The sequence below is a fragment of the Exophiala bonariae genome (assembly GCF_035927105.1).
Source record: "Exophiala bonariae strain CCFEE 5792 chromosome Unknown scaffold_1, whole genome shotgun sequence".
Classification (NCBI taxonomy): domain Eukaryota; kingdom Fungi; phylum Ascomycota; class Eurotiomycetes; order Chaetothyriales; family Herpotrichiellaceae; genus Exophiala; species Exophiala bonariae.
Window position 1 is genome coordinate 2,101,402 of NW_027042476.1, and position 27,996 is coordinate 2,129,397.

Below are 27,996 nucleotides of genomic sequence, written 5' to 3' on the forward strand. Positions count from 1 at the left end.
TCTTTCGAATCGATGAGTCAAGGGTAAGTGATGCTTTGATAATGAGTGCTCAGCCTTGCTCGAATGGATGCATCTACTGACTGACATTGAACCACTCTGGCTGGAGACATATGCTGTGCAAACATGCGCACGTAGCGCTTCTGCAATCGAATGGAACCTCTCCCATTCGCTGAACTGGAGCATCGAACAGCTAGCGCAGCCCAAAGCCTACCCTGGCAGATTATCAGGTAAGGCCATCGAATCAGGGGCTGGTACGGTAAGAACCCTTTGTCCACCCAGTCACATCTTTTATTAGTTGAATCAATCGACCTCATTCCATCAAGTTTGCAACCTCTAGTATTATCCTCCAATCGCGTTATTTGTAGACTCAAAAGGTGATATCGCTGGCATTGATAACCTCCAGGACTTTAGTGCTACTCTAGACATTTCAATTGCTTCAATAACCCCTGTTGTTTTGCAGGCAGAGTGGACTTGCGGTAAAGTAGTAATTAAACTGCGAAAGAAAGTAACAAAGACCCGCCCGTTCGAGTTCTGTCGTCATATCCCGACTAGCAGACCGTTCTGTAAACCTTCTTCCACCACGGCCACTTGGCCTGAATAGCCCTCTCCTCAGCAAGAATCGCCTGCAAGTTCATCTCGCGTCGTCCACTGACAATGTCGATGTCTCTGATGCGCTTGATGCTGGTCTTGCGCGCGAACTTGTAGCCAAAGTAGCAGATGATGATAAGTGGTGCGGCAAGGTAGACTTGGAACCAGTTCTGGACACGTTCTCCAGCCGTCATCTCCCCGTAACCGACAGGTGCGAATCCGGTCCAGAATTGCGCGATCAACACTAGGATATTCAGGATGAACCCGATGTAGCTACCGATGAGCCCCGCTTGTGAGCGGAATGCGAGCTCATCAAGTGTGTGGCCACCAGCCTTCCATGCTTGGCGGAATCGGATGTGGCAGAGGCAAATGGACGCCCTTTTCATCAATGTCAGTCCATGTTTGTGGGAAGAATCAAGAACCGTGTCAGGGTTGGAAAACGTACCAAGTGAAAATTGCAGCGAGCCCAGATAGTGCAATCATCCAATTGAATGCTTCGGTCGAAGTATCGGGACCAGCCGCGACAATATAGCAGAGAAATCCAATTGAGGAACAAAGAATTATAGATACCAACGGTCTGCCGGATCGATCAATGTACCCCAGGATCTTTGGTGCCTGGCCTCGATCCGCCAGAGCCGCAAGAGTCCTGCTGGCTCCGTAGATAGAAGAGTTTCCGACTGAAAGGACGGCAATGAGGATGACAGCGTTCATGATGGACGGCACGGCCGAGATACCCGCATTCCGCACTGCGATGACAAAGGGCGACGCATTCGCATCCTGGGAGCTGGTTCCGTTCAGAAGGTTCGGATCATCGTAAGGGACAAGCACACCGACGACCGTGAGTGAGACCATGTAGAATAAGGCGATACGCCAGAAGACCTGTTTCACTGCCTTTGGAAGAGCCAGGCGCGGGTTCTCTGTCTCTGCTGCTGCTAGACCGACCAGTTCAGTTCCTGAAAATGAGAACGCAGCTGTGATGAAGACAGAGCATAGGCCTTTAAACCCGTGGTTCTTTGAATTGTTAGCAGAGTAGAGTATGGTCGAGAACGACAAATACTCACGAATGCACCCGGATTGTACCAGTACTGAGCGCCGATGTAACCTCGGTCATCTCCAGGAATTCCACCAGTATTGATGATGATTCCGAGCAGAATGAAGCCTATCACCGCCATGACTTTGATGATAGAGAAAACAAATTCGGCCTCGCCATATCCCCGTACGCCGAAGAAATTAATGGCGATAATGACAATCAAAAAAATGGTAACCCACGCGGCTCCATTCACAGATCTGCTTCCGGGCCAATATTCTAGCGTGATTGATGCTGCGACAATTTCCAGAGGGAGTGTGACCATCCACTGAAGGGCATAGCTAGTGATTGTCAGTCGCAAGAAACAAATGGTGCGTTCCAACCACTCACTTCCATCCCATAGCAAAACCCCATGCTGGATCCAAGAATCGACTGGAATAAGCCGAGAAGCTACCAGCGACTGGAAATGCCACTGCGAGTTCTCCCAAAGCATGGACAACGCAATAGAGCATGACACCTATCAGTCCGTAGGCAATGATCAAAGATCCCGGTCCTCCATTGGCCAATGCAGAACCAGAACCGACGAAAAGACCCGTTCCTGTAAAGTAGAGTGGTTAGTGATGGTCGAAGTCCGTTCGCAGGCGATTCATACCAATCGAGCCGCCGATTGCAATCATCTGCAGATGACGGGGCTGTAGCTTCATAGCCAGAGCGGGCTCAGCTGGTTGCTGGTCAGGCAGCGGCTTGCCATCGGCATCCACGACTTCTGGAGTGACACGAGCATTGGGATTTTGTTTGAAACTGTCAACGAAGCGGCCAAAAGCGGTCGGAGCTCGAGGGAATTCGATATTGCCTTCTGTCACGTCGGAGCGAGCTGCCGGGCTTTCGCCCTTGGCTTCAATATCCTTCTCCATGTGGAAAGATATTGTGGTATCCTGTTAAAATCGTCGACCAGGGTGGTCTCAAGGACAAGGCTTGACCAGTGTTATTTCAGATATTTTCCACTCAGATATGATCCACGAAAGTAAGCTGGGCTTCAAGGGTTTAAATGAAGATGGAAAGCAGTTGATGGGCAAGATAAGGCAAACTCAAAAGTAATAATGCTCAATATCGAATCGGTCCTTGCCGTGTGGATGTCACAAAATTTTCAAAGGTACATTTGCCGACGGTAGCCTTGCATTTTTGGAAAATAAGCAAACCTAGTGGAAACAACGTAGGATTTTCAAGCCGGCGTAGTAAACAGTAATGGTGCGATATGCTGCACATCACTATCGTGCTTGAAGGATCTACTCTCGTGGAGGCGGTTATGACGGCATCACGCGTGAGATTCGAAGTCAAACCCCGATGGGCGATCAGGCTGATCAATGCCATCCAATTGCCACAGTCGACGCCCCACTGAAAAGTGTTTTTACAACAATGGATTGTTCATGGCTCGTGTTGCAATTCGTACCGTTATCAACAATGTGGAGCATACAATCTGGTGAACGTGAGCCGTGCTCGTGTTTTCTTAATATCTTCTGGGGTGCTGCTCGTGTGATGCACACTTCGTGCTCTCGATGTGGAAACCCTCTGAGCGGTTGGACTCATAGCTTCTCGTGACTCGAGGGTACGGTAGCTTAACCATGGCTCGTGCTTGTCTGTCTGGAGTACACTATGAAACATCACCTGAAAAAGTACTCAAAAAACTCTGAAGTTGCAATGGCAGAAAACAAGCTCAATTACCAAGGAAGTTGGCACCCATCTTCTGGAGCTTAGTCCAGGAATATTTTCGGTCGCTTTCGAACGTGAGGGAAATATGTCGCAGATACCTGACTCGGGTTACAGCCATCGGCAATTGAAGCACCTCCTTTATCATCTAGCACAATTGCACTCAATGCAGTACAGCCTTGCTCCCGGACTGCTGAAGCTTGAATCAGGCCGCGGTGTTGCCGACTTCGCTTCTATTCGACCCTGGCTCGTCGAATAAAAGTTTTTCCGCGAGGGATTTTCTTCGCGCCTTGGCATTAGCAGGGATCATTTTGACCTTTTCCATCGCGAGGGCGTGATGTCCAACTATCATTCGTCTTATCATCAGTAAGCATTAAGAAGAATCTGACTGTCCTTTGCATACGAGTTTCGGTGTGTTTGATCCGGGTCCAAGGCGTTGTTATCCTCGCGTACCCCAGATTAAGTCATGCCTAAGTATTGCTTGTCATTTTATCCCAACCCTAAGTCTTCAGACTGATGAGCTACTGACTGCCTATTGATAGGGTTTATTCGAGCCCGTCACAAATAATTATTGAGCTTACAAGACCTCAAAACCCACCTCGAAGGACCAATTTGTACTAACATCAGATCTCTGCACAGCACCCGACTCATAGTCTCGAGTACAGAAGTTGGCAAGCTATCTGGAGCGCCAAGGTCTTCAATGAAAACGCAGCCTACACTACCCCGTTCTTTGCAAGAAACTCCCGGATCAGGTTCGCAATTTCAACAGTATGAGTCTCGATTGCAAAGTGGCCGGCATCGATCAAATGCACCTCTGCCTTTGGTAGATCTCTCTTGAAAGCCTCCGCACCGGGTGGGACAAAAATCAAATCATTCTTACCCCAAACAGCCAGCACGGGCACTTGAGACTTCTTGAAATACTCCTGAAACTTAGGGTATAAAGGTAGGTTATTGGCATAATCCTTAAAGAGATCCAGCTGGATATCATTGTTCCCAGGCCGCGAAAGCAGGGTGTAGTCGAGGGTATACGTCTCTGGCGCGATGACCTCCTGGTTGGGCGAACCATAAGTATACTGCCATTTGGTAGGTGCAAACCCCAGAAGCGCCGGTCTCAATACCTCACGGTCCTCCTGTGCCCCGGACGCCCAATACTTGCGTATCGGATCCCAGAAAGCACCGAGGCCCTCGTCATACGCATTGCCGTTCTGCGAGATAATGGCCTTGACGGCGTCCGGGCGTTCCAACGCCAACCGCAAGCCCGTAGGGGCGCCGTAGTCGAAGATATACACCGAAAAGCTCTTCACGGAGAGCTCGTCGAGGAACAAGGATATCGTTCTGGCAATATTGTCGAATGTGTATGCATATTGCCGGCTCTCTGGCACTTCGGTGAAGCCGAATCCTGGAAGGTCGGGAGCAATGACGTGGTACTTGTCGGCCAAGAGTGGGATCAGGTTGCGATATTGATGGGACGATGATGGAAAGCCGTGGAGCAACAGGATTGTTGGATTTGTCTCCAGTCCGGATGTTCTGTAGAAGAGATCCAGGCCGTCGACGTTCACATTTAGATATTTGACTGGTACCGCCATTTGAGCTATGTGTCTGCGTATGGATGCAATGGTATAGGAGCACAGGATAGTATGGATTTCCTCGGTGGGTGTAGAACAATTGGACCAGGAAAGATACAAGAGATGCGATGTTATGTATGTCTACTTTCATTCCCTCTGCACGATTTCCCTCGCCTTTATATCCCAGAAGCTGATGATGTCAACAATCCATCCTTCGTGAAAGCATCCCTGTGCGGATCCCCATTCGTACTCGAGAGAGGTAATGGCAACACCATGTTAGTCACGCTTCGTGGAAGCCACCTGGGCAGATGATCACAGGCTAGACCCCATTTTCACCCATATAGGCGTACTTTCTATAGGATCGCTTCGGCCCCTGCTGAAGTATCGAGTTTATTGGTGCAAAAGTGTTGCTGCTTTCATTCTCAACTCCACATTCATTCGACTTTGTCATCGAAAGAACTTCTTGGGTAAATGGCAATGGATGTGCAGGCTGCAAGTCAGACTTCTAAAGCAGCGTGAAGGTCGAAAGCGGCGAGTCTTCGCAGGGTAGGACTAATACGAAGAAACTTTCAAAAAGTGAACTGGGGGTGGAGCATTCATGCGCATCGCTGAATAATACGACTGAATACCGTGTTCATGAATCACCATCTGACCTGTTCCAATGAGTGATGGGGGTAGAGTGGTTTTATAGAATAGTCTTTTGGATGAAGCACGCAATTTTCGCTTGTTGTGAGACTAATGTTGAATATATGCAATCCCCCGGAGCATTAAAGTATTACAAGAAAGCCGTGAAGCGTTCGCCACATCCAATATGAACACGACAGCAGTGAGTCTCGAAATAGGAGACGGCAGAAGTACCACGTTCTGCACATGATAACCTTCCTTCGGCATTCTCAGATTCTGGGCCTGGACCTCAGCCCTGACTCCCATTCCTCGTCGGGGTGTAGAAATAGTCATCTCTTTTCTTTCCCTTACTTCTCCCAATCATGCCCGATAATGTCTCACTCAACGCTCTCATCCTGGTTCTTGTTCCTTGATCTTCCTCCTCTTCAATGATATCTCTGACTCCAGGGAGAGGCATGGTGTCACGGGTGTTCTGTCTGCTCAGGTCTTCTGCAGACCGTGCGTTCAGTACGTTGTCATCGCCGACTGGCATAAAGCGTCGCCGTTCGTCTTCGGTGTGATGACGAGCAGAGCGAGTACGCCGAATTCTCGCGCGCACGGACCGTGGGGCTCCCTCGCCATTAAGTATCGAATTTGCGACCAGTGCACTGAGAGAGGATGAGAGGGGCGGGAGCAAAGGCCCAGGAAGTAGACGCGAGATACTGCCACGCGCGGATCGGGTGAGGAAACCTGGCTCAGGTGTTACAAAGTCAAGTGGATCAGGCCCAGGAGGCCCTGGTGTTGTCTGTCCAACGGGAGTGCTGGGTTTAGCAGGCGAAGATGTTGCTCGCTTGAGGGCCTTGGAAGTGCTTGGCGTGAAAAAAGGCGTTGCTCCTGAATCTGCTTGAATCCTGCTGATCTGTGGTGTACGTGGTAACGCGCTTCCATCAAAGGCGTCGACAGGGCCCATCCAAGCTGGTGGTCTGTCAGAGTCTTCCCATGGCTCTGCCACAGGGGTAATTGCGATGGATGGAACCGAAGACGATGCTGTGGACGGCCTTGGAGGGGTACGCAAACCATTTGCCTCGCCATTGTGCTCAATTCCATTAGGAAGAGAGACGACTAGATCTTGCTCATGTTTGAGTGGAGTCCGTTCATCAATATCCTCTGCTTCCTCATCAATCAGATGAATAGTCTCATCTTCATCTGCGTCCTCGCCGTCAACATCATTGAGGCCATTTCGTTTGCTGGTGATGAGATAGACCCCGAAAAAGGTCAAGAAGCAGCCCGTGATGAACTTGGCGGCCTGAGTGGTTCCCGTGTGCTCGAAATCTCGATACAAGACAGCTGATCCAAGAATAACAGACAAGGTAAAGAGAACGAATTGTGTCGGGATAACCTGAGTAGAGTCGTAATTCTGCAACGCTCGATTCAAATAGCGAATTTGCATGAGCGCTGACAAGACCAAAATGACGACGAGGAAGTAGAAGATGGGATATGTGAACGCTTTGTACAGGGACGTTGACAGCAAAGATGCCACACCTTTCGTCGACAACGCTGTATATCCGCCGAACAGACCAACCAACCCTAGGTCAACAAGAATAGTTCTTCGCCCATATCGTGGACTAGCCCACAGCAGACCGGCGATGAGCAGACAGGTGAGCACGACATATAGAAGGAATTCCCATCGCTTGACGGTCTTCCACAGTTCACCCGGGCCTATTTTCTGCTCATTACTGCTGGCAGATAGAACGACCACGACGGCACCAGCAATAGCAACAAGAACTCCTCCGAAATCTCGCTTTCTGAAATGCTCCTTAAGCATCAAGGGTGCGATCAAGCAGTTTGATATCAGTGCCACCACACCCAGAGGACTCACAATCGAGGCAGGTGCGAAGCCATAAGCGAGAAAATTGCCAGTTTCACCAATGATCATGAGAATCAGACCTAACCACCAGTAAGGTGACTTGAGATATGACTGTCTTCCATGCTCATCATCTTCGTCCTTTGCATCACCATTCCCAAAGTTTCGGGGTTCGTACCCCTGTGGTAAGGATGAATCCCGTGGTCCATTGCTTGATTTCCGACCGAGATTGGTGCGACTCCGTTCCTCGGCAATTTCTTCTTGCTGTGTAGTCCCATAACCAGGGGATAGTCTGCCACGCGTGGAATTTTTCCTCCATTCTTTATGTTCGCGATCTATGCGGATATGTGCATATCTCTGGGTGTTCAGAGCGAAGGAAATGAGTAAATTGCCCACAATTGCAGTGACTATGCCAATGAATGAGGACCATTGTCGAAGTTGAGAGCCGCCACCTCCGCCATTATCATCTCTTGTATCAGAAGGGTAGGGGTCAGAGCCGAAGCGGGAAGTTGGAATGTGCATCGAGACCACGCCACCGGATTGCTGTGGTCAATGGGAGTGCCAGTGTTGGCTGCGACAACAACTCGAGGTTTAGTTTGAGGGCTGATCAATCTGAGAGCTAGGGCCTTCTCATGAGTGCATGGCTATGCTTCGGACAACTATACAAGAACGAAACTCCTTCATCGCCATCGCGGCGAAGTATGCAAGATTGGCAACGAGGAAGATCCCATTGCTCATCGATTTGGAGGCCTTCCAGCACCCGAGTCTGTTGCTGTTGTACCGCGGAGAGCCGCGCAAGGTCGCAGTCATTTAAGCTTGGCAAGCACGTGTAGGCCTCAATCCACTTCCAGATCTCATGTTGCTGCTTTTGGCAGCGAGTATTAAAGCAGCGTTCAAGAGAAATCCGTTTTTGAGACGCGTTCAGACGCGGCGAGGCGGGAATCTATTACAGGTACTGGGGTATCTTTATTTCAGTCACTCAGCATTAGATTCTCCAGGACTGCCGCCATTCCTGCACAGCAGGGCCAAGGCATTCCTTCGAGTTCGACTTTGAATGCCAACAGTGACCGCTTACTACCAGACTTGTCTCGACCTTCAACGCCGCCTACCAGACTGATACTGGCCCAGATAACCAGGCCGGCGTGAAAAACCACAATCGGAAGCCATATCGCGCACAGCTTTTCGCCAGTTTTGGAGCGTAACGCTGCATAATCGAGCACTTGCCATGCTTGTTGAATGGAACTATCAGCTATGTTGAAAACGTTTCCAGCCTTCGATTGGTACCTAGACCTGATGTCTGCAACGGGATTATTATACCCCGACAGTGGCGGCAGAGCAGGGAGGTCTGGACAGGAGATGTAGAGCCTGCAGTAATGATAAAATGCCATCACATCTGCTGCCATGACGCCCTGAAATTGACTCTCCCATCTATCAAGCCCCTGTGAGAGCTGCATTTGCATCCGTTCAAGCTCAGTATCTGGAGTCAATGGCACGAAAGGATTGCTCATCGACCTTCCTTCCTTCGTTAATACCAGCCGTCCAAGTGCTTGGCGAAGATATATTGCGTCCGAGATGATGGCCATGAGCAGGAGAACAGCGTCCTCCGGTGTCGTCATACCCCCTGGCAGTATCGATTGCAATTCGTCGTCACGAGCTCCATACACGAGTCTTTCATAGATGTCGTGGAAATCATGCGTTGATGACGGCATCTTTGTCCAAAGCTCCCGCGACGAGAAATTGGCTGCAACGCCTGTGTGTAAACTCTGTATGAGATCTGAGAGCCATAAACACCAGATTGGTGCGCTCGAACGGTCTTTCAGTTCACTCACATTCTCTCTCTTGGGGATGAAACTGACCTATATGATGAAACCCGTGGACCGAGTATATCCTCCAACTGAGAAGGATCATTCAATCTCATCCGCCGAGCAATCTGCAGCGTTCAGCCATCGCCATATACTTCAAAACACTCGCTCTTACCGTTGCAGAGGAGCTTAGAACAAGGGCGCTACGGTTGAGTACAACTGGGTCACCTCCCACCGCCCCATACCAGGATAACAATGTGCTCTGTGCCATGATCGTCTGATGAGCTCAGTTGATCTCAAAGGTTGCCGATTGTGACTTACAGCAACAAGCATTTCGAGGGATCTGGCTTCACTATTGTCGACTTCCACGATGACGGCCCAGAGGCTAGCTCCCGCATGAAAAAGATTTCGAGCCTCTTCCGAACCTTTCTGCGTATATACGGAACCAAGACAAGCTTGTGCCAGGCGTAGAGGCGGCGTGATTATCTCGCGTGATGGTGGCGGTAGCGGCATGCGATTTATGAAGACATGGGTGGAACAGAATGTTGAGAACATCAGCCTAAGATTTGCGACATCGGTCGCACCTGGCAGGGCCGGAAAAAATGCGAGATCAGCGGCCGGCCAAGTGAATCCCTTCTGCTGCGAGGCCTAATATCGTGAGCATAAGATCATTATTTTTGCGATGGTAAGAATTCACTCGACTACCCAACTCCATATGCATTAGCCTATCTGTACCCAATGCATCGGGGCTGGCCAATAAAGCTCTCTTGAAGTCTGACAGCAGACCAGGCTCGGGTATCTCATTGGCCACTTCGACATCGCGCCTCGAAGCATCGCGCTCTCCTGGCCAGCTCGATTCTGGCGATGTTATGCTCACCATATTGCATTTCGTCGTTAGTGAGCAGCTCATTAGAAGCCATGAAGTGTCCAAGGTACCACCACTGCCACCGCTACCATCTCTTGACCTGCGTCATCGGTCCTGTGTAGTTCTCTGGTGACTGAGTCAGAAATTGCCGAGGTGGGGTAGTCTCCCAGGCAAGGCCGGGGTGCCCCGTGCACAATCGCCTAACAGCGACTACCAAATTTCTGGAAGTTTGTCACACCATGAATCCCCATCCTCCCACAGCTTAGACACATCTGGAGACCCCAGATCCCCGTGTCCCATATCCTCCAGTCGAACAATCTGGGGTACGCAGCACCGCGATGGATTCAGATCAAACCTCGATGCGTGTGATGAACAAGACAGTGAGTTTCAGCACGCCACCATACATTACCTAATACGTGGGCAGTGTGAGACATGTGGTCGATCATTTGCACGGAATGAGCATTTAATCCGTCATCGGAGGACTCGTAAGTCTTGCGAGCGAACAGAGATTTGACAACCTGACCAACATGTCGCAGATACTAGCGAACGGCCCTTTCAGTGCCCATATTGTAAAATTGGATTTCCAAGATCCGATGTCAAGGATAAGCACATGAAGCGCTTTCATCCCACCCCAGAATCTGCACCTGGGTCACAACTATCACCTACAGGAGCTCACCTCAAGCCGAGGAAAGAACGCTCAAAGCTTGCTTGTAATGAATGTAGAAGGAAGAAGTTAAAGTGTGATAACTCACATCCATGTGAGACTTGTCGAGTCAAGAATCTTCCGTGTACAGTCTCTGATGCCAGCCGACCTCCGGGGAGACCAAAAACTGGGCAGTCGGAATTTTCTAAGCGCGCTGCGACTCGAGATGATGCTTTTGAGATTCCCCGACTCCCACATGGTTCGACAGCGGTATCGCAAGATATTTACGAACCGGAGACTATCGCGGAATCACTTACACACCTTGGTGACCACCCAAGCAATCACGTCCTTCTTCTCAGCAATCACTCGACAGCAGAATTCGATTTTTCACGTGTTCCTGAGACTGCCGACTTATCAATGGGCGACCCAGATACGATCACTCTTGATGCAATAGAGGCTGCATTCCCAAATGAAGCCATTCTCATCGACGAGAGCTGGGATCATCCTCACTTCCTTGATGGCTTTGACTGGCAACTACCTACCTTGGTAAGTCACAAACATGTACCGTTAGCTCTACCATTGCTCATCTCATTTCTAGGGTGTAGAGCATTGGTTAGACGACATCGATAGCTTCTCTCTCGAGAACGACAATTGGTCGAGGAATCCAATCTTTCTGGAAACAGAAAGCACTTCTCAAATGGATGTCGCAATTACCATGATAAGAGACTTTTTCCAACGCCGCTCGAGGGCACCGACCCCGACGAGACAGGAATCGAAACACATGTGGCACCAGTGGTATTCTGCGCCTCCACACCTTCAGATATACGATGAGGAGGTCATCAACGTCCTCCTCAATTTGGCCAAGACTCACATTTCCAGTACCTTTAGCCTATTTTCAGACTTTGAAACCACGCCAGACATGAAGGAAGAGCTTTGCCTCGCAATGGCTGCAGTTGGAGGACTTTTCTGCACGGTTTCAGAAAGTGCTAAGGTCGCTAAGAAGCTACACAATGATGCTCGGAGAATGCAACTTGAAGCGTGCCTGCCGCCACTCATGATCCATTACCGAGCGGCCATAGATGCGGCGAAGACATCTATCCTCCTCGAGATCTATGGGCTGTGCAGTGGTGATAAAAGGAGTTACGAGCTTGTTGAAGCTTATCACGCGGAAACTTTACGCACCATACGTTTGTGTTGGATATCTCCCTTTGATGGAGACCCGGTTGAGCGAGAAAAACAGCTGAGGTTGCTCTCTGAGGCTGTTCGTATTCTTGACAGCTACCGTGTACTCCTTCTATTCCAGCCTCCGTCTTTCTTCGATGCCTCGCGTGCTAGTGGTCACCTTGGAGATGAGAAATCCGAAGCTTTTCAACAGTCAACAGATCGATTGCGATATCTTATGAGTCCTGGTTGTGTCAATGGGGAAACATCAGGCAGTCTCGAGACTCTGGCTGAGATCAGCTCATATAGCTGGGCTTTGCATCCTCACGGATCAGCACATCCAAATGATCAACTTCTGTGGAATCTTAATTTCATTGAGCTTGCCCTCGAAAGGTGGAATCAGTCGAGATTGATGGGCCCTGAACTCCCAACGAATTCGCATCTTTCGACAATGTTACTGTACCATTTGACACATATCAATCTCCATTCAAATTTGAGATTGCTACAACGGTCCACGAAAGATTTCATGGCCCCAGCAAACAGTCCGAAAAGCAGCAAAACTTACCAAGCTATTGTCGCATGGGCAGCTTCTTCGCATTTCAAAATCTCCCATTGGCACTCTGAAGCCATCCAGAGTCTTGTCAGTGATGCCATGTCGGCAGCACGCCGTCGCACTCAGTTACAACCGGAGACGTCCCACATCCTTGAATCACCTCATCTCCCCTTCTGTATCTACTTCTCAACCTTAATATTGTGGTACGGAGCTCGCGCAAAATCTCAAACAGATCAGTCCAGCGATGTTATCATCGATAATGGCAGCCAGCTACTACTTGGACTCAAGGTGAAAGTGGCAAAGCACCTTGCGAGTGCCCTCAACGATGTTTTGTCGGAGAACAGTAAATGTCTGAGCTGATTAGGAAACAAGCATATTATACTCTCAAGATGATGAAACTTTTCCAGACTCAGATGTTCCACACCTGATTTTCGTCCGCGCAAATGGCCTGCTCATGATTCGCTTTCCTTGTTCTCATGAAAGCATTATTGAATTGGTTATCTGCACTAATCGATCCGTCTCGCTCCAGCCAGATCAGATACACCTTGATACTTGGTAACCGAGGCCTCCAGGTACTCAAAAATGGGGATCTCTGCAAGCCGACTCACCACAGGATGCAAAGTTGGCAACGCTTTCCAACCTAGATCGCTGATCTTGACATGAACGTCGTTCTTGTTGGCGACGGACTTGGATGTGACCGTGGACATGCCCTTTTCCTCCGGTATAAAGACAGCATAGTTCGCATCAGCGTCCTGTCGGTCTTTCCGCCCAGTTGCAGGGATATATTTGTGTACCAGAAGCCCTCCTATTGGATCTTCAGCTTGGTCCAAAGCCGAGGTATCTTCCTTGAGATCCTTCCACTTGAACTCTGCCCATTTTGCACCTCTCCAGGAAATGGTAACACTGCATGAGGTGTCATCTCTCGAGATGTCAATATCCGAGAAGAGTTTCGGCACGCCTAGCTCTTCGCGCCCGGAGAGAATGGGATCGGCCAGATTTTCAAACATGACTGGACAGAATGTTCCTTTGACAATCTGGCCGTCATTCTGTCGATAACAGACATCGTGGATGTACAAAGCCAATAGATCATATCCACCTCCACCGAGCCAAGCCATCTTCTCGAGCGATTGTACCGAAAAGGATGCCACTGCAACAGTATCACGCTTCTCAAATGAATACCGATCATTCGGGAACAGGTTGCGGAGGATGGTTGAACTGGTTTTGAACTTTACAGATGTTTTCGTGGTTGTGGACTCACGCAGAGACTGACTGTGGGAGTGCCCAAAAGCATCTTGTCTCGGCCCTGGCAGCAATCCGAAACTAAGAGGCTGTCTCCAGCCTTGAGCACTGTCTTTTTGCCGCCATTGATGTTGGCGAAGCAATTCTGTTGAAGCATGGATTTCGTCGTGGCTAAAGCCATACTCCATATATTCGTTCACTGTGGCGGCCGACGTTAGCGATGGTTCAACAAGATATACGATGACAGCAACGAATGTTCATCTCACATTTGAATCTGTGGTTCTCGCCAGGGTTGGATGCAGTCCCATCGCCACCTACTTCCACGCTATACTGTTGAATTCTCGTCGCTCGTTCGTACCGTGCCTTGTTGTACAGCTTCAATCGCTCCGGGACGTTCTCTGGCGAGACGCCATCTCCAAGCATGACACCCAAGGAAGCGCCGTCTTCAATTGCCATTGCTCCACCTTGAGCCAAATGTGGCGTGAACGGATGGGCTGCGTCACCAAGTAAGGCCATTCGCCCAGATATGAACGTTGGAAGAATGTCCATGTGGTACAGTGGATATATCTTCAGATCGGCAGGTTCAACCTTGCTCAACATCTTTACAATGCTCGGATGAAAGTCCTTGAATATTTCTAGCATTTGCGGTTTGGACGCTGACTTTGTGTAGTCATCTGACACACTTGTCAGGTGCTCCGGGTGTATGCAGACAAAATTCAACAACTTGTTGTTCGATGTCGAGTACATGACAATCTTTCGATCCCCCAGGTACCACATATCCATGGAATTATAATCTTCGGTGAGTGGTTTCGTCTCAGGGTCGTCAAGAATGAGCTGTCGCTCAAGAATAAAGCGAAAACAGTTGTGGGATCCCTTAACTGGCACTGGAGCATTTTCCATAATTGCTTTTCTCGCCTTGGAGTGGACACCATCAGCTCCAATGATAACGTCACCAGAGTATGAAGAGCCGTTTGCAAGATGTATGGTTGCACTTTCCGGATCTACACGAAGCACTTGGGAAGACGTATTGAGCTTCACAGGTCGTCCAGGCAATTCAGCTGAAGTTGCTGCTTTTCTCAGCTGTGTGTGCAGATGCGCGCGGTGTGCCATCATCCATGGCTGTCTGAAGTCAGTCCCTGCCTTGAAGTCTATGAGCCTTTTGAGGTTTCCACCCTTACATTTTGCCATCTGTGAGCACTGGCTGTGTTATCCATTTTCAGCAATATTTCATTGTTTGCACTCAGGATCCGAGTCTGCCATGATTTAGAAATTTGAAAGGACGCCAAAGATAATTGGAATGTCGGTCACCTACTTGTTCGCATGGAACGGCTCCACTGTCCTCTACGTTGATCCCCAATTGCTTCAGCACTCCGTTAGAGTTGACAACGATGTGTATCGCCGCTCCAATCTCGTTAGCTAAGCGTGACTGCTCATAGACTTCGACATGATGCCCCTGCCGCCTCAAAGAAATTGCAGCTGTAAGACCTCCGATTCCTCCTCCGACAATGATCACCTCGAGCTTGCGAGGACTGCCGCCGTTGATCCCATTAGTGATAGGTTCGTGGTTTTCGGAAGACATATTTGTGGTTTCATAAGCCGTGCGGAACAAGGTGTACGTTCTGATTGCAAGATTCTCCGAAGACAAGATCTCTTATACCAACGATGTATGCTCAAAGCATTATTGTTTTTCTGGGGAGGTCAAAATTGAGATGGAATCTTGCATTATTGCCTACCAGTGCATGGTTCAATGGCCTGACCCCAGAGGCAACCACCAATAGCATCATAATGGCCGGAATCTGGAGTTCTCAGTTTCCAGCTTCTAGGTAGTCGTCCTTGCGGAATGACAGGGTTCACCGTATTGAAGCAAAAGTTGCCAGGATGGATGGCCTACAAGAAGCGTGTTAGTCATCCGCAATGCCGAATGCCCGATGCCCGAGAGAGACCAGACAAGTCAACAGCACCTCCTTCTGCAACAAAATCGAGTCAGGTGTATATCTGGGTAGATCTACTCGCGGACCGTTTCTGGACTTGCCCAAGAGCATAGATCCAGGTACGACTCATGATGGCAGCTGCCGAGAAGAATCTCGCTCATACCCCACCAATTCCGAGAGCAGACACCCGCGCGACCCGTCTAAGAGTAAAGAGAGTGGGATGGGCCGAGCTTTGGTTACAGCAACCTCCACAATATGATGCACGACTCAAACAGGCAAATACTCTTCAAGAATGTGTAAAACAACGCGATATCCATGCTTCGAGGCTTGGCCTGTATTCGACATTGCGCACCAACTGTCTCACACTAATTGAGCTATGCCTAACCAGATCAAAGACCTCTACAAAATCGATCAAACATCGTTTGATTACATCTACGAGGAGAATGTAAACGTGCCTCTCAAAGACGACAAGGGTCTGGTAAGATGCAATGTTTACCGACCAAAAGAGACTGGCAAGCAATATCCGGTGTTGGTGACATATGGTCCATACGGCAAGGATATCCACTACAGCCAGTAAGTCCTACGATTGAAGAATTTATGCACGGGTGCCAACACAGTGTCAAGTTTCCATGCAGATTCCTTTAATGAGGTGCCTGAGGAGCATCATTCACCACATTCCGCATGGGAAACACCAGACCCCGGGTTTTGGACCAGGAACGAGTATGCTATCGTGCGAGCAGACGAGAGAGGATTAGGTCAATCACCCGGCGTACTCAATACTATGTCTCGAGGAACGAGCGAAGCATTTTTTGATGTGATTGAATGGGCGGCAAGCCAACCATGGTCCAACGGCAAAGTCGGACTTCTTGGAATAAGTTATTATGCTGGCAGTCAGTGGAGAGTTGCCGCACGCCAGCCGAAAGGACTGGCATGCATCATCCCTTGGGAAGGTATGTCCGATTACTATCGGGATCGGTGTCGCCATGGAGGTATTCTCTCAAATACGTTCATCAAGTTTTGGTGGAACCGACAGGTTAGCTCCATTTTCGCATTCTAGGGCAAGAACACAACTCACTAAGAATCTAGGTAATCACTAACCAATACGGAAGACCTGGGAGAGCGGCTAGAAATTGGGGATTTGACACCATTGAAGGCGATCTGTCAGAAGAAGAGCTGCTTTCCAACCTTCGAGATCAAACGGCAGACAACGAGAAGTATCGTTTTCTCGATGAGGACTACTACGCTTCAAAGGACTACGACATGGGTGACATCAAAGTGCCAATTCTGTCCGTTGGAAATTGGGGTGGGATTTTACTACATTTACGAGGCAACGTCGAAGGATATTTGAATGCTGGTTCGGACTTGAAATACCTGAGATTTCTTACGGGTCGCCATGATTTGCCCTTTTATGGAAAGGAGAACGTTGAAATGCAGAAAAGTTTTCTAGACGCATTCCTGAAAGATCACGATACCCAGGGCTGGACTACTGGGAAAGCACCGAAGGTCGGCTTAGTCCTGCGTAAAGGAGACGTCGGCTACAACGATGTCGAGGCCGAAAAGCACTATCCGCAACGATTTGAGAACGAGTGGCCGATTGCACGGACGCAGTACACCAAATACTTTCTTACGCCAGATCGGCAAATAGTTGAGTCTCAACCCGACAAGACTGAGCAATCTCAGGTGTCGTACAAAGCTTTGGGAACCCTCAAGGAGCCCCAGCTGGTTCAGTTCACGTCCAAGCCATTCCAACAAGAGACCGAGATCACTGGACACATAGTCGCTCATCTCAATGTCTCCTTGTCGGCCATCTCGAACACTGCTATAGCACCTACAGAATTGGATCTTTTCCTAACTATACGACATTTGGACTCGACAGGCAAAGAAATATTCTACACAGGTACTGTTGGAGACCCCGTGCCAATAACCAAAGGCTGGCTCAGGGTCAGCTTACGCAAAACTGAGCCGAAGCATCCACGATCCAAGCCCTGGCACCCCCACCGGGAATATCGATCCACGGACGTTCTCCCGGTTAAGACTGGGGAGGTTTATGGGGTAGATGTGGAGATTTGGCCGACTAATGTTGTGGTGGGCAAGGGTAACCGTCTAGTACTTGAGGTGTCCTCCGGGGATACGCAGGGCGCCGGCCTTTTCGAGCATAATTCGGACGTCGATCGGCCTCGGGAGTCGTTGGAGGGCCTGAATCATATCAACTTCGGCCCCGACCACGACAACTTCGTACTATTACCTATCATCCCGAGTCCGTGAGACAAAATTGGAGTACATAGACTAGACCAACAAGTCACTAGTTAGTGAAGATAACCAAGACCTTTGAACTAGATGATAAAAGTTCTGGGTGGCATGATCACGTTGACTCAAACCTCTACCCATCTCAAGTCAAGGCATAGGCCTCCCTAATCAAGAGCTTAGTATCAAAATCGTCAATAGCAAACAACACCATCTGCTCAGACAGCCATGGCAACCAAAACGCACAAGAACCCTAACAACTTGCGTACGCTGCAACGGCACATCACTGCTCACAACGACAAGTCTGAAGCCATCTTCAGCGATGCCCTGTCCTCCGAAGCGCCAATTCGCTCGGTGATGGGAGGAGACATGACGTTCAGCTTGATGTATACGACGTCGAAGTATCCAGTCTCTATGAACGGCGACAAGGACATTGAAGGCTACCAAGACCACCTCAAGACGCCTCCCGCAATCGTCGTTCCGGGTGGGACCGTTTGCCGCACCGTGGATTTCCCTCCAGAATTTGTGTCACCAATGCATCGGACAGTATCCTTGGACTATGGCGTTGTCCTGGAAGGGGAAATCGAGTTGATCTTGGACTCTGGCGAGTCGAGAATATTGAAGAGAGGCGACGTTGCGGTCCAGAGAGGCACGAATCATGCGTGGAAGAACACGAGCACGGAAAACTGGGCGAGAATGTTGTATGTTCTCCAGTCTTCTGAGGCAGTTGTTGTGAACGGCAAGCCAATGGATCACGATGAGGGTGGAATTGATTAAGTAGATATGGGACAGATATATCAGAGTGTACTGATACCTCAGTTTAACAGTTAGGACAGACGATCATCCTCTGGAAATACTGAAAATATTGCTGTCTAAGGTTAAGTCTTTCAAACTCAATAAGTGATGTTGATTCAATTTTTCCGCTACTAGAACATCCTTACTAGTTACCATTCGCCCCCGACTTCATAATGGAATATTTTATCGTTTATTCGGCCGCCTGTTTGCCTCCATGCTCGATTTAACGCCTGGAAAATGTCAGCGATGGATCCCACTTTCCTAAAACGCCACTATTCACACATACCGCTTGAATGTAGACTCCGACAAACATAACCTGCACTATTGCTGCTTCAGTACCGTCTCTTCCGCCCGGTCGTGAGGAGAGATCATGGTCTCTGCTCGTCTCTCGATAGGGAGGAACTCGACGGCGCGATGACACGTCGTTTGGGTTATGTTGTGTGGGAGGTGATTCCGAGTTTCTTGACGTTGAAGGTACATCTGGCTGCAACTGTCGGTGTCTGGTGTGTGCCTGTGTCTCTGACAGTCCTTCTTCCTCGCTTCCAGTGTGGTGGACATCGTACGCTTGTAGTAGATCGCGCACTGAGCCGCTGACGGTCTCTGTTCTCGAGGATGTTGACGTTGACATCGTCCCAGAATCACGGTTGTTGCCCTTCAACGCTCCTGTCGCCCAACACAAAAGGCTCTCAATGCTTTTGAGGATGTGGCTCATTGCAAGACGTTTGCCAGAGACGACTCCATTGGTGGAGTACTCATCGTACTAAGCCGTCATGGGATGTTGCAGAAAATGCCGAGGTGGAGTAGGTCCCCGGGAATTGAACTATCAGACGATCTCAATGAGTTGGTGCGGGAGATGAGGCTGTTGCCACTCCTTGTACCTCATCTCCCGAGAAGCTTGAGTTTCCGGGCCTCCGGTGCTTGTGGTTCCAGGTAAACGCCCCCCAGCAGTATTGCGGAGTGATAAGGCAGATCACTAGGCTTGCAGAAAACAGCGCATAACAATCAAGTTATTATACATGTGATGCCTGTGGTACGATGTAAATATCCTGTCGTACTTGTGTCATTTGTATGTATGAGCCGTCATCCAAGAGGCCTTGATTTGCGACTATGTCGACTGGAAAGCCCTCCTCACCCAAACCATTCTCTCGAATCTTGATTGCAGAGGTCGAAGGGACAGCACGATCACTCCGTCACCGGCAGCTCCAACTCCATCGTCTACAAACCACACTCACCAAGAATAGAACTCTTCTGATACAAGCTCTGAAGACTGACTTTGGCTATACTGAGATCGAAGCCTTATTCGAGTACTCTCTTTCGCTATCGGAGCTTCGTGCTCATTATGATAGCATCGATTTCGAAAAGGAAGTTCAACTGAACAAGACGATAGAGAATGGGGTTGAAAGCCTTGACCGATACGCCAGTGTGGGGATAATATATGTTGTACCAAGAAGTGGTCTTCACGCCGTGCTCTCTCCGTTATGTGCTGCAATAGCTGCTGGAAGTTGCGTGATTGTTGAGGTAAGTGGCCTCCGAAATGCTGGCTATCAACTGGCCCAATGTTCTGTAGCTGAAAGCAGAGAAAGATCCCTCAAACCACAAAGCAAACCAGTTCTGCTTTGCGGAGTATTCTTCCAGCGGGTTTAAGCGGCGACACCTTTGCTGTGTCCAAAGAAAGACCAGATTCATCATTCCTCAGACAGTGCACGGTAGTACTGCAGACCAACGAAGTCCTCACTACTTCAACCAAAGCGGGTTCTGATCTGCTTGAGTCCAAGAAGCTCATCATCTCTCCTTCATCAGCGAAAACTCTGGTGGTTGTGGATCGCACAGCCGATATCAGCCTTGCGGCTCGGTCTCTGATAGTGGCAAAGTTTGGGTTCAGCAACACCTCAGCCTACGCTCCAGACGTGGTATTTGTGCACGAAGCAGTGGCGAAGACGTTTTCGACGCGTCTCGTCGAGGTGGCCAGGAGCTATTTCGATGGCCTTGAATCAAACACCGGAAGTAACAAGACTTCGAAAGGTCCTGGCGGCTCAAAGGCACTTGAGGGACATAACGTGCTATTGTCCAGCAAACAGGGAGATATAATCGAATTGAATCAGAGGTAAGCGCACATAGACGATCTTCCCAAAGCCATGTCTGCGAGTACTTACTCTAAGTGATTCAACAGCTCTTCGGCAAGCCATACGCCGTCATGGGCAGCAGGCTTACCTTCGACAACGCTGCTTCTCTGCAAAGTAACCAGTACTGATGAAGCAATTGATCTCTCAGCCGAATTAGGAGGCACTGGTCATATTCAAGGACCTGCGGCTGCCTTGATCTTTGCCAGTCCAGCTGACGCCCAATACATAGCCAACAGCATTGACGCCAGTCTCACCTGTGTCAACACCTTCCCAGCGGAGCTTCTCGTCGGTCCCAAACTGGCCCCATCGGCAAACAGAAGTGGAGAGGCTTCAACGGCACTCTTTCCACGGTACAAGCGACATTTGTTCGAGGACTCCCGCCCAATAGTACAGAAGCAGACGCTTCAGGTGCTCAATGGTGGTACCGATTTGATCGTGCAGGCCGAGACCAAAACTTTCCGGCAGTGGGTTGATAGCGCGGAGGTTCCCCTCAAGCCTACAGGTCAAAGACCTGGCAAGGCAGTAGGCTTCTTTGATGCTGCCATCATGTTGAGTTTGGCGACTGTTGGCGTTCCTTTACTCGTTGGACTTGGATTCGTGGGCCGGTTTGCATTTCGCCGATATGGTGGTGGGAAATTCGGTTTCTAACTAAATACCTTTGCTTTCACCGCTGTGGTGCTGAGTCACAGGATCTGTACCCGAAACTATGTGTAGAATGTCAACACACCGCATATCTTAGTTGTAAGGCTTTGATAGCCTGCCTCATTGTTAGTGGTATTAGACTATTTGAGTAGCGAGCTATCAAAAGGGTCCAGAGAGAACGGATGTCAGGGAGTTCAAATGGTTCCGCCAAGAGGGTCCCGAATGCAGTCCTCTAGTTACCTAGGTTAGTTTCAGTTAAAAGGTATATCGCATGAGGGCCTGAAGCAGGTCTGGTTCCGGCACTCGTAGCAATAGCATTTTACCTGGAACTGCCACAAAGCTCCTAAGGTTCCTCCTGGGGCTCTCAACCCAAAGCGCCTTTCCTTATTAATCTAGTTGCGCGATACTTCGATTCCGTTCGACAGGAATCGAACTTTGGCGGAATGATCACTGTTACATTTGTACCATGCACCTGGAAAGTATGTTGGAGGAGGATTGATTCGATAAAATCCTGAGCATGATAATGAACTGAAGCCTCCGGAAAGGAGAAGTTTCAATCAGCTTTCAGGCACCTACTGAGGCAATTGCAGCACCATTTCCCAAGACACGACCAGGCTCTCCGTAAGAACCCATTGTGAATTGCGAGTTGCACATGTTCGTCAATTCCCAGGTCTCGGCCCCCAACACATTCGTGGTATTCACGTCGTCCCAATCACCCGCAGCGCCTGCACAAAACAACGCTGGAATGAAGTGGTCATCTGTCGCTTGCGCAGCGCGGTATTGAGGGTGCTTCATAAGCCTGGCCATTGCCTTCCGCAAATTCGGGCCGGTGTTTCGTGTGATCGCGTCTTCTGTTGCCTGGCGAAAATCAAGTGCCCATGTCTCCGGTGGTTGTTCCTGGCCAAGACTGTCTCGATACAGAAGCATGGGTCGCCAAACATTGCGATAGAGATTATGGACAGCTCCTCCAGTGCCAATAATTAAATATCCTTCCTGTCTCAAAGGACGTAATGTCGCACCGATACGGATATGATAGTGAGGATCGTACCGGGCATTCATAGAGATGATGGTGGTTGGTGGGCATTTACTAGCATCAGGGAACATTCGGATTAATACCATGTAGGTGTCGTGAATCCAATCGAATTTTCTATTCTCGGAAACATTGAATCCTTCCGCTTTGAGCATTTCAATACAACGGTGAGCTGTTGGTATATCTGGGTTTGGCGTCCACTCGGTAATGAGTGACTGCGTAACGTATGGACATGGTGATTTCTCTGGCTTTGGGTTGGTGGCCACTTCGATTTTATCCCCAAGACAATCCCAGTGCGCACCCTGTACACCAAGCGATGAGATGGGAAGAATTTCAAGACGAGCAGCAGAGCCTTGCTTACCATGATGATGATACCCTTTACGCCATGAGCAAGTGCCTCTTCGCCACATTTCGCCCAATATGCTCCCGATTCGGTATCCGCCTCAAGCATTCGGGTCGAACCATGGGAGAAGAAATGGACGGGTGTTAAACCTTGGACGGTGTCAGAGAAAGACACACTCAAACACTTCACTTCGTCATAGACGAGACTTACTCATGGTGGTTCCTTTTCTGTTGCTAGAGGATCACTGAATTCTTCCAAGGGCGGGTGTTTGCAATGAAGTTCGGCCTCGCGATGTCGTTATATCACACCGGGCGTAGTTATGCCGGAAGGGCGTTTCGGGTGGCGGTTATCGCATCCAGGTTACGCCACACGCTGCCGGCTGTGTGCATCATTGAGGCTCGGAACTGGTGGAGTAAGGCTGTGGGCAATGATTCTGGGATTCCCGGTTGGGGTCACAGTATCGCCATTGGTCAACCAGCTTCAGAACGGCGGGTCTCTGAAGGCAATCTTGCCAAAGCGGGGGATGAAATACTAAGCCCTTGATGGTTGATCAAGATCTCTCACACATCCTGAGCCTCGAGCAGAGAAGTTGGGACGGTAACGTGATTGCCGTGGGATAGATTCTCAGGAACGACATCTAAACCAGACTGCATAGGACCGAATATGACCGCAAGCCTCAACCTATCGTGACCTACTGCAACAGTTTGACTATATCATCGCTGGGAGATGGCAGGATGATGTTGAGCGAACTCCTTGCACTAGCGATGGCGAGTTGTGCCCTTTCGTAGCCTCAATCAAGAGGAAGTAATGTCCACACCGTGCGAGCAGGGAGGTTTTCCGCACCCGTCGTCTCTGTCACGTGCCCTAAACCACTTTAGAAGTCTTGGCAAACGCGGAGTCGCGTCGCCCGATTTCCTGCGTCCAAACAATCTTAACCAATTGGTGTCAATCGCGACTACTAGATTGATTTACACGATTCCTCGGTATCCATCCTTGAAATCTCACTCTCATCGTTCCGTGACACCGATGAATCCTAATTGTCGAATGCCCACGACTTGACGTCCCCAATCACCATCCACGAACCTTTTCTTACGCGACCACGGCAGTGATTGCAGGCCATCATGGGGAAACTCATTCGTCTTGAGCTGTATAGTAAGTTTGAGACCACGATCTAGCTTTGGATCGCATGTTGACAGACGACTAGATTTCAAATCCTACAAGGGACATCATACTCTGCTCTTCGGAGATGCCTACTTTACCTCTATCATCGGGCCCAATGGATCAGGAAAATCCAACTCCATGGACGCTATCTCTTTCGTTCTCGGTATAAAATCATCTCACCTGCGATCGACTCACTTACGAGAACTTGTGTACCGTGGACGAGTTCTGCGCAAATCAACCGTGAACGGGGAGACCAATGGAGTGAATGGTAATGAAGACTCAAGTCAAGTCAATGGATCACAAGAGCGACATGACCCAAAGTCTGCATGGGTTATGGCAGTTTATGAGGATGACGCCGGAATTGAACAAAAGTTCAAACGCACTATTACAAATCAAGGTGTTTCTGAGTATCGAATCAATGAGCGTGTCGTGACTTCTCAGCACTACAACGAGAAGCTAGAGGAGGAGAACATTCTCATTAAGGCACGCAATTTTCTGGTATTCCAAGGCGACGTGGAGGCTATAGCAATACAGAAGCCTCAAGACTTAACACGTTTAATCGAGCAAGTCTCAGGAAGTCTCGAGTACAAAGCGGAGTACGACAAGTTGAAAGCTGAGTTGGATGAAGCGGCCGAGAAGCAAGCCTTTCAACTTAATCGAAGACGAGGGATCAACTCGGAGATTCGACAGTACCAAGAACAGAAGCGCGAAGCCGACAATTTCCAGAAAAAAGCTGATGAGAGAGATCAAGCTATTATAACTCATGTTTTGTGGAAACTCTATCACCTTCAGCGCCAGATTGAAGAGTGTAGTGCAGACATTCAGCGACATCAGAATGAGATTAGAGAACATAAGCGAGGTCTTGAAAAATACGAACATAGTCTCGAAGCTGCAAAAAAAGACCATGCCCAGGCCGCAAGAGCTGTCGGCAAGGCAGAAAAGGCCATCAAAGTCAAGGAAAAGGAAATCGAGGACAATGTATCTTCTCTGGTTCCAATTGATGAACAAATCTTGGTGTCAACCCAGCAGCTGACAAAATATGCCAATCGAGTCAACACGATTGTCAAAGAGCGCAATACGCAAACAGCCACAGTGAGTCAGCTCGAGAAAGACCTTAGTATTGTGGAGAAGGCACAAATCCAGTGGCAGAAAGACTCGGATCAGAATGCGAATCGAATGGGTGGTCAGCTCAGTGCCGCAGATCTCCAGGAATACACTCGCCTGCGCGAAGAACTCAACAAGCGTGCTCTAGGTGATATAACTCGCGTGGACAGACTCAAGAACGAACGAGCGCCCGTCGAAGCCACATATAACAACCTGAAGAACAGTGTTGAAAGCACAGAGTATCGCCTGAAGTCTCTGGAAAATGACTACAGTGCAATAACCGAGCGGAGAGACGCCATCAAAGAGGTCGTACAGCAAATCCAGGCTGAAATTGATGCAAAGAAGACGGAATTGAATGCGGCCACATCCAAGAGGTTGCAAGCCACGCGTCAGCGAACCGAACTTGATGAAAAGCTTGCAGATGTAGCACGAAGGCTACTTGAGGCAGACGATGGCCGTCGAACAAGCGAGAAGGAGCGTCGGATGAAAGAAACCATCGCCATGCTCAAGCGTACTTATCCTGGTGTCAAGGGCAGAGTGCACGAATTATGCAAACCAAAGCAAAAGAAGTACCAAGAGGCCGTCAGCACAGTTCTAGGCCGCCACTTCGATGCTGTTGTGGTTGATACCGAAGCAACGGCAAAACAATGCATCGAGTATCTGCGTGACCATCGATCTGGTCAAGCAACCTTCATTCCCCTCGACACCATCCAGGTCAAAGCAATCAACACGAACTTGAAAGGAATGCACCGAGGCATGCGCCCTGCCATCGAGACGATCGATTACGATCAATCGGTATCCCGAGCCATCTCCTATGCTTGTGGAAATGCAATTGTTTGCGATGACCTCAGCATCGCCAAAGAGTTATGTTATAACCGCAATGTTGACGCCAAAGCCGTGACATTAGATGGCAGCGTCATTCACAAGGGCGGTCTCATGACGGGTGGTCGGGGTAGAGACCAGAACACTCGAAGATGGGACGATGCCGAGGTTGATCGTCTTAACAAACTCAAGGACAAACTAATGGAAGAATTCACTTCTCTTCCTCAGGAGCGGTCCCGAGTTGCAGAGGAACAATCCCTGCAAAATGAGCTCAGTGGTCTTGAAAGTCGATTGCGCTATACGAAGGAGGAGCTTGATGCCCTCCACAAGAACCTTCAAAGCAAGAAGCGTGAAGTCGACCATATAAAGGGCCAGCTACGAGAGGACCGTCCAAAAATGCAAGCTGAATTTGATAAGCTTGGCAAGATAGATGAGGATATCATCGAAAACGAAGAGTCAATGAAGAATGTGGAGAATGAAATCTTCGCCGCTTTTTGCCAGCAACATGGTTTCGACGATATTCGTGACTATGAAGCGCGACAAGGCACTCTTCAACAGGAAGCGGCCCGCAAGAAGCTGGAGTTCATCACCCAAAAAGGCAAGATTGAAGGGCAACTTAATTTTGAGCGAACCAGGCTGCTATCAATAGATGATCGACTACAAGCCCTAAGGGACAAAGAGCAACGTGACAGGACGACCATCGATGAATTAAACGAACAACGACGAGGCATTCAAGATGATCTCGATACCCTGAACAACGAGCTTGATGAACTTAATGCAGAGTTGGAAGTACAAAAAGAATTTCAATCAGAGGTTGCTGCAAAATTGGTAAAACAAAAGCAAGAATTCCAGAAGCGAGCAAACGAGATGAGTACCACCTTCAATCGTATTAGCGACCTGGAGGGTTCTATGCAACGTTATTCAACCACGAGATATGGGTTATTGCGTCGGTGCAAGATCGAAAATATTGCTATCCCACTCACAGAAGCATCGGCAGATCTGGAGAGCGTTCCGATAAATGAGCTTCCTCTCGAAGACGCGGACGCGATGGATGTCGACGAGGCGGATCCAACTTCCTCCGCCTTGAAGACCCACAGTGTTACAGACTATGGAGTCGATCCTGATTTTGACGCTCTAGACGACGACTTGAAGGATGAGGATGGTGAAGCGGTAGACCACAAACTTCAAGAGGATATCGTCAAGCTGACTGCAACACTCGAAAAGATGCAACCTAATTCACATGCTGCGCAACGTCTGGCGACAGTGGAAGCCCGCGCCAGGGATACCGAACAAGAATATGAAGATTCTCGATCACTGTACCGTGAGCTGAAAGCCCGGTTTGAAGACGTCACAGAGAACCGTAACGAGCTCTTCAACAAAGCGTTCTCGCACATATCTGAACAGATCGAGCCAATCTACTCCAATCTGACCAAGTCGGACGAGTTCCCCGCTGGCGGTCGTGCTTATCTCACTGCAGATGAGGAAGAACCATATCTTGCTGGAGTCAATTACCACACCATGCCGCCAACGAAACGATTTCGAGACATGGAGCACCTGTCCGGTGGTGAGAAGACAATGGCAGCACTCGCTCTACTTTTCGCCATCCACAGCTATCAGCCCAGTCCATTCTTCGTGCTCGACGAGGTAGACGCAGCACTAGACAATGCCAACGTTGGCAAGCTGGTCAATTACGTTAGAAATCATGCGGTATGTTCTTATCCACCTCTCCTTCCTCCTTCTTTTCCCGATTTCCTTCGTATACTGACCCGTCGACTTCTCAGGGCCCTGGCATGCAATTCATCGTCATTAGTCTGAAGACCGGCTTTTTCCAAGGCAGCGAGGCGCTCGTCGGAGTGTACCGAGACCAGAGCGCCAACAGCTCCAAAGTCCTAACCCTCGATGTAAGTCAAGTTTCATCTGTGAACACATCTCCGTCAACCCCTTGACAGCGTTTCTGGCATCAAAGTAGAACATCAACACTGACTTCTCGATGAAACACAGCTCCGCAAATATCAAGCCTAACTGAAACCTACCTTCTCTGCCACCCTTGTATTTGTTCAATGCGTACTCATACTTGATGATCCACCTTCTCTGTGCGCTTTCCTATCACCCTGTTCAGCATTTCGCGCGGCGCTACAATGTCCTTGAACGAAAGACTACCCACCACCTGATGTACGATCATTT

At 49.3% G+C, this 27,996-nt stretch overlaps 11 protein-coding genes across 11 annotated transcripts; 5 read left to right on the forward strand and 6 right to left on the reverse strand.

Moving 5' to 3' along the window:
* Nucleotides 1–548: 548 nt before the first annotated feature.
* LTR84_000747 (uncharacterized protein) lies at nt 549–2,529 on the reverse strand (the record flags this gene model as incomplete). The annotated part of the gene is made up of 5 exons (XM_064844377.1): nt 549–966; nt 1,034–1,599; nt 1,650–1,956; nt 2,006–2,213; nt 2,268–2,529. 5 exons carry the CDS (start codon nt 2,527–2,529, stop codon nt 549–551), a joined length of 1,761 nt encoding a protein of 586 aa, XP_064712237.1.
* A 1,506-nt stretch (nt 2,530–4,035) lies between these two features.
* LTR84_000748 (uncharacterized protein) lies at nt 4,036–4,908 on the reverse strand (the record flags this gene model as incomplete). The annotated part of the gene is made up of 1 exon (XM_064844378.1): nt 4,036–4,908. The coding sequence occupies one exon, from the start codon at nt 4,906–4,908 to the stop codon at nt 4,036–4,038; it is 873 nt and encodes a 290-aa protein (XP_064712238.1).
* Nucleotides 4,909–5,800: 892 nt separating this feature from the next.
* LTR84_000749 (uncharacterized protein) lies at nt 5,801–7,876 on the reverse strand (the record flags this gene model as incomplete). Its single annotated transcript, XM_064844379.1, has 1 exon — nt 5,801–7,876. The coding sequence occupies one exon, from the start codon at nt 7,874–7,876 to the stop codon at nt 5,801–5,803; it is 2,076 nt and encodes a 691-aa protein (XP_064712239.1).
* A 449-nt stretch (nt 7,877–8,325) lies between these two features.
* On the reverse strand, nt 8,326–9,669 carry LTR84_000750 (uncharacterized protein; the record flags this gene model as incomplete). The annotated part of the gene is made up of 4 exons (XM_064844380.1): nt 8,326–9,210; nt 9,332–9,344; nt 9,402–9,433; nt 9,478–9,669. The coding sequence occupies 4 exons, from the start codon at nt 9,667–9,669 to the stop codon at nt 8,326–8,328; spliced, it is 1,122 nt and encodes a 373-aa protein (XP_064712240.1).
* A 1,412-nt stretch (nt 9,670–11,081) lies between these two features.
* LTR84_000751 (uncharacterized protein) lies at nt 11,082–12,738 on the forward strand (the record flags this gene model as incomplete). The annotated part of the gene is made up of 2 exons (XM_064844381.1): nt 11,082–11,210; nt 11,263–12,738. 2 exons carry the CDS (start codon nt 11,082–11,084, stop codon nt 12,736–12,738), a joined length of 1,605 nt encoding a protein of 534 aa, XP_064712241.1.
* Nucleotides 12,739–12,884: 146 nt separating this feature from the next.
* On the reverse strand, nt 12,885–15,196 carry LTR84_000752 (uncharacterized protein; the record flags this gene model as incomplete). Its single annotated transcript, XM_064844382.1, has 3 exons — nt 12,885–13,816; nt 13,884–14,805; nt 14,930–15,196. 3 exons carry the CDS (start codon nt 15,194–15,196, stop codon nt 12,885–12,887), a joined length of 2,121 nt encoding a protein of 706 aa, XP_064712242.1.
* Nucleotides 15,197–15,924: 728 nt separating this feature from the next.
* LTR84_000753 (uncharacterized protein) lies at nt 15,925–17,813 on the forward strand (the record flags this gene model as incomplete). Its single annotated transcript, XM_064844383.1, has 3 exons — nt 15,925–16,121; nt 16,173–16,581; nt 16,635–17,813. The coding sequence occupies 3 exons, from the start codon at nt 15,925–15,927 to the stop codon at nt 17,811–17,813; spliced, it is 1,785 nt and encodes a 594-aa protein (XP_064712243.1).
* A 207-nt stretch (nt 17,814–18,020) lies between these two features.
* Nucleotides 18,021–18,569, forward strand: LTR84_000754 (uncharacterized protein; the record flags this gene model as incomplete). Its single annotated transcript, XM_064844384.1, has 1 exon — nt 18,021–18,569. The coding sequence occupies one exon, from the start codon at nt 18,021–18,023 to the stop codon at nt 18,567–18,569; it is 549 nt and encodes a 182-aa protein (XP_064712244.1).
* Nucleotides 18,570–19,694: 1,125 nt separating this feature from the next.
* LTR84_000755 (uncharacterized protein) lies at nt 19,695–21,358 on the forward strand (the record flags this gene model as incomplete). The annotated part of the gene is made up of 3 exons (XM_064844385.1): nt 19,695–20,105; nt 20,165–20,691; nt 20,758–21,358. The coding sequence occupies 3 exons, from the start codon at nt 19,695–19,697 to the stop codon at nt 21,356–21,358; spliced, it is 1,539 nt and encodes a 512-aa protein (XP_064712245.1).
* A 558-nt stretch (nt 21,359–21,916) lies between these two features.
* On the reverse strand, nt 21,917–22,939 carry LTR84_000756 (uncharacterized protein; the record flags this gene model as incomplete). The annotated part of the gene is made up of 3 exons (XM_064844386.1): nt 21,917–22,684; nt 22,744–22,874; nt 22,936–22,939. 3 exons carry the CDS (start codon nt 22,937–22,939, stop codon nt 21,917–21,919), a joined length of 903 nt encoding a protein of 300 aa, XP_064712246.1.
* A 907-nt stretch (nt 22,940–23,846) lies between these two features.
* Nucleotides 23,847–27,834, forward strand: LTR84_000757 (uncharacterized protein; the record flags this gene model as incomplete). Its single annotated transcript, XM_064844387.1, has 4 exons — nt 23,847–23,877; nt 23,930–27,519; nt 27,594–27,713; nt 27,814–27,834. The coding sequence occupies 4 exons, from the start codon at nt 23,847–23,849 to the stop codon at nt 27,832–27,834; spliced, it is 3,762 nt and encodes a 1,253-aa protein (XP_064712247.1).
* Between the last annotated feature and the right edge of the window lie 162 nt (nt 27,835–27,996).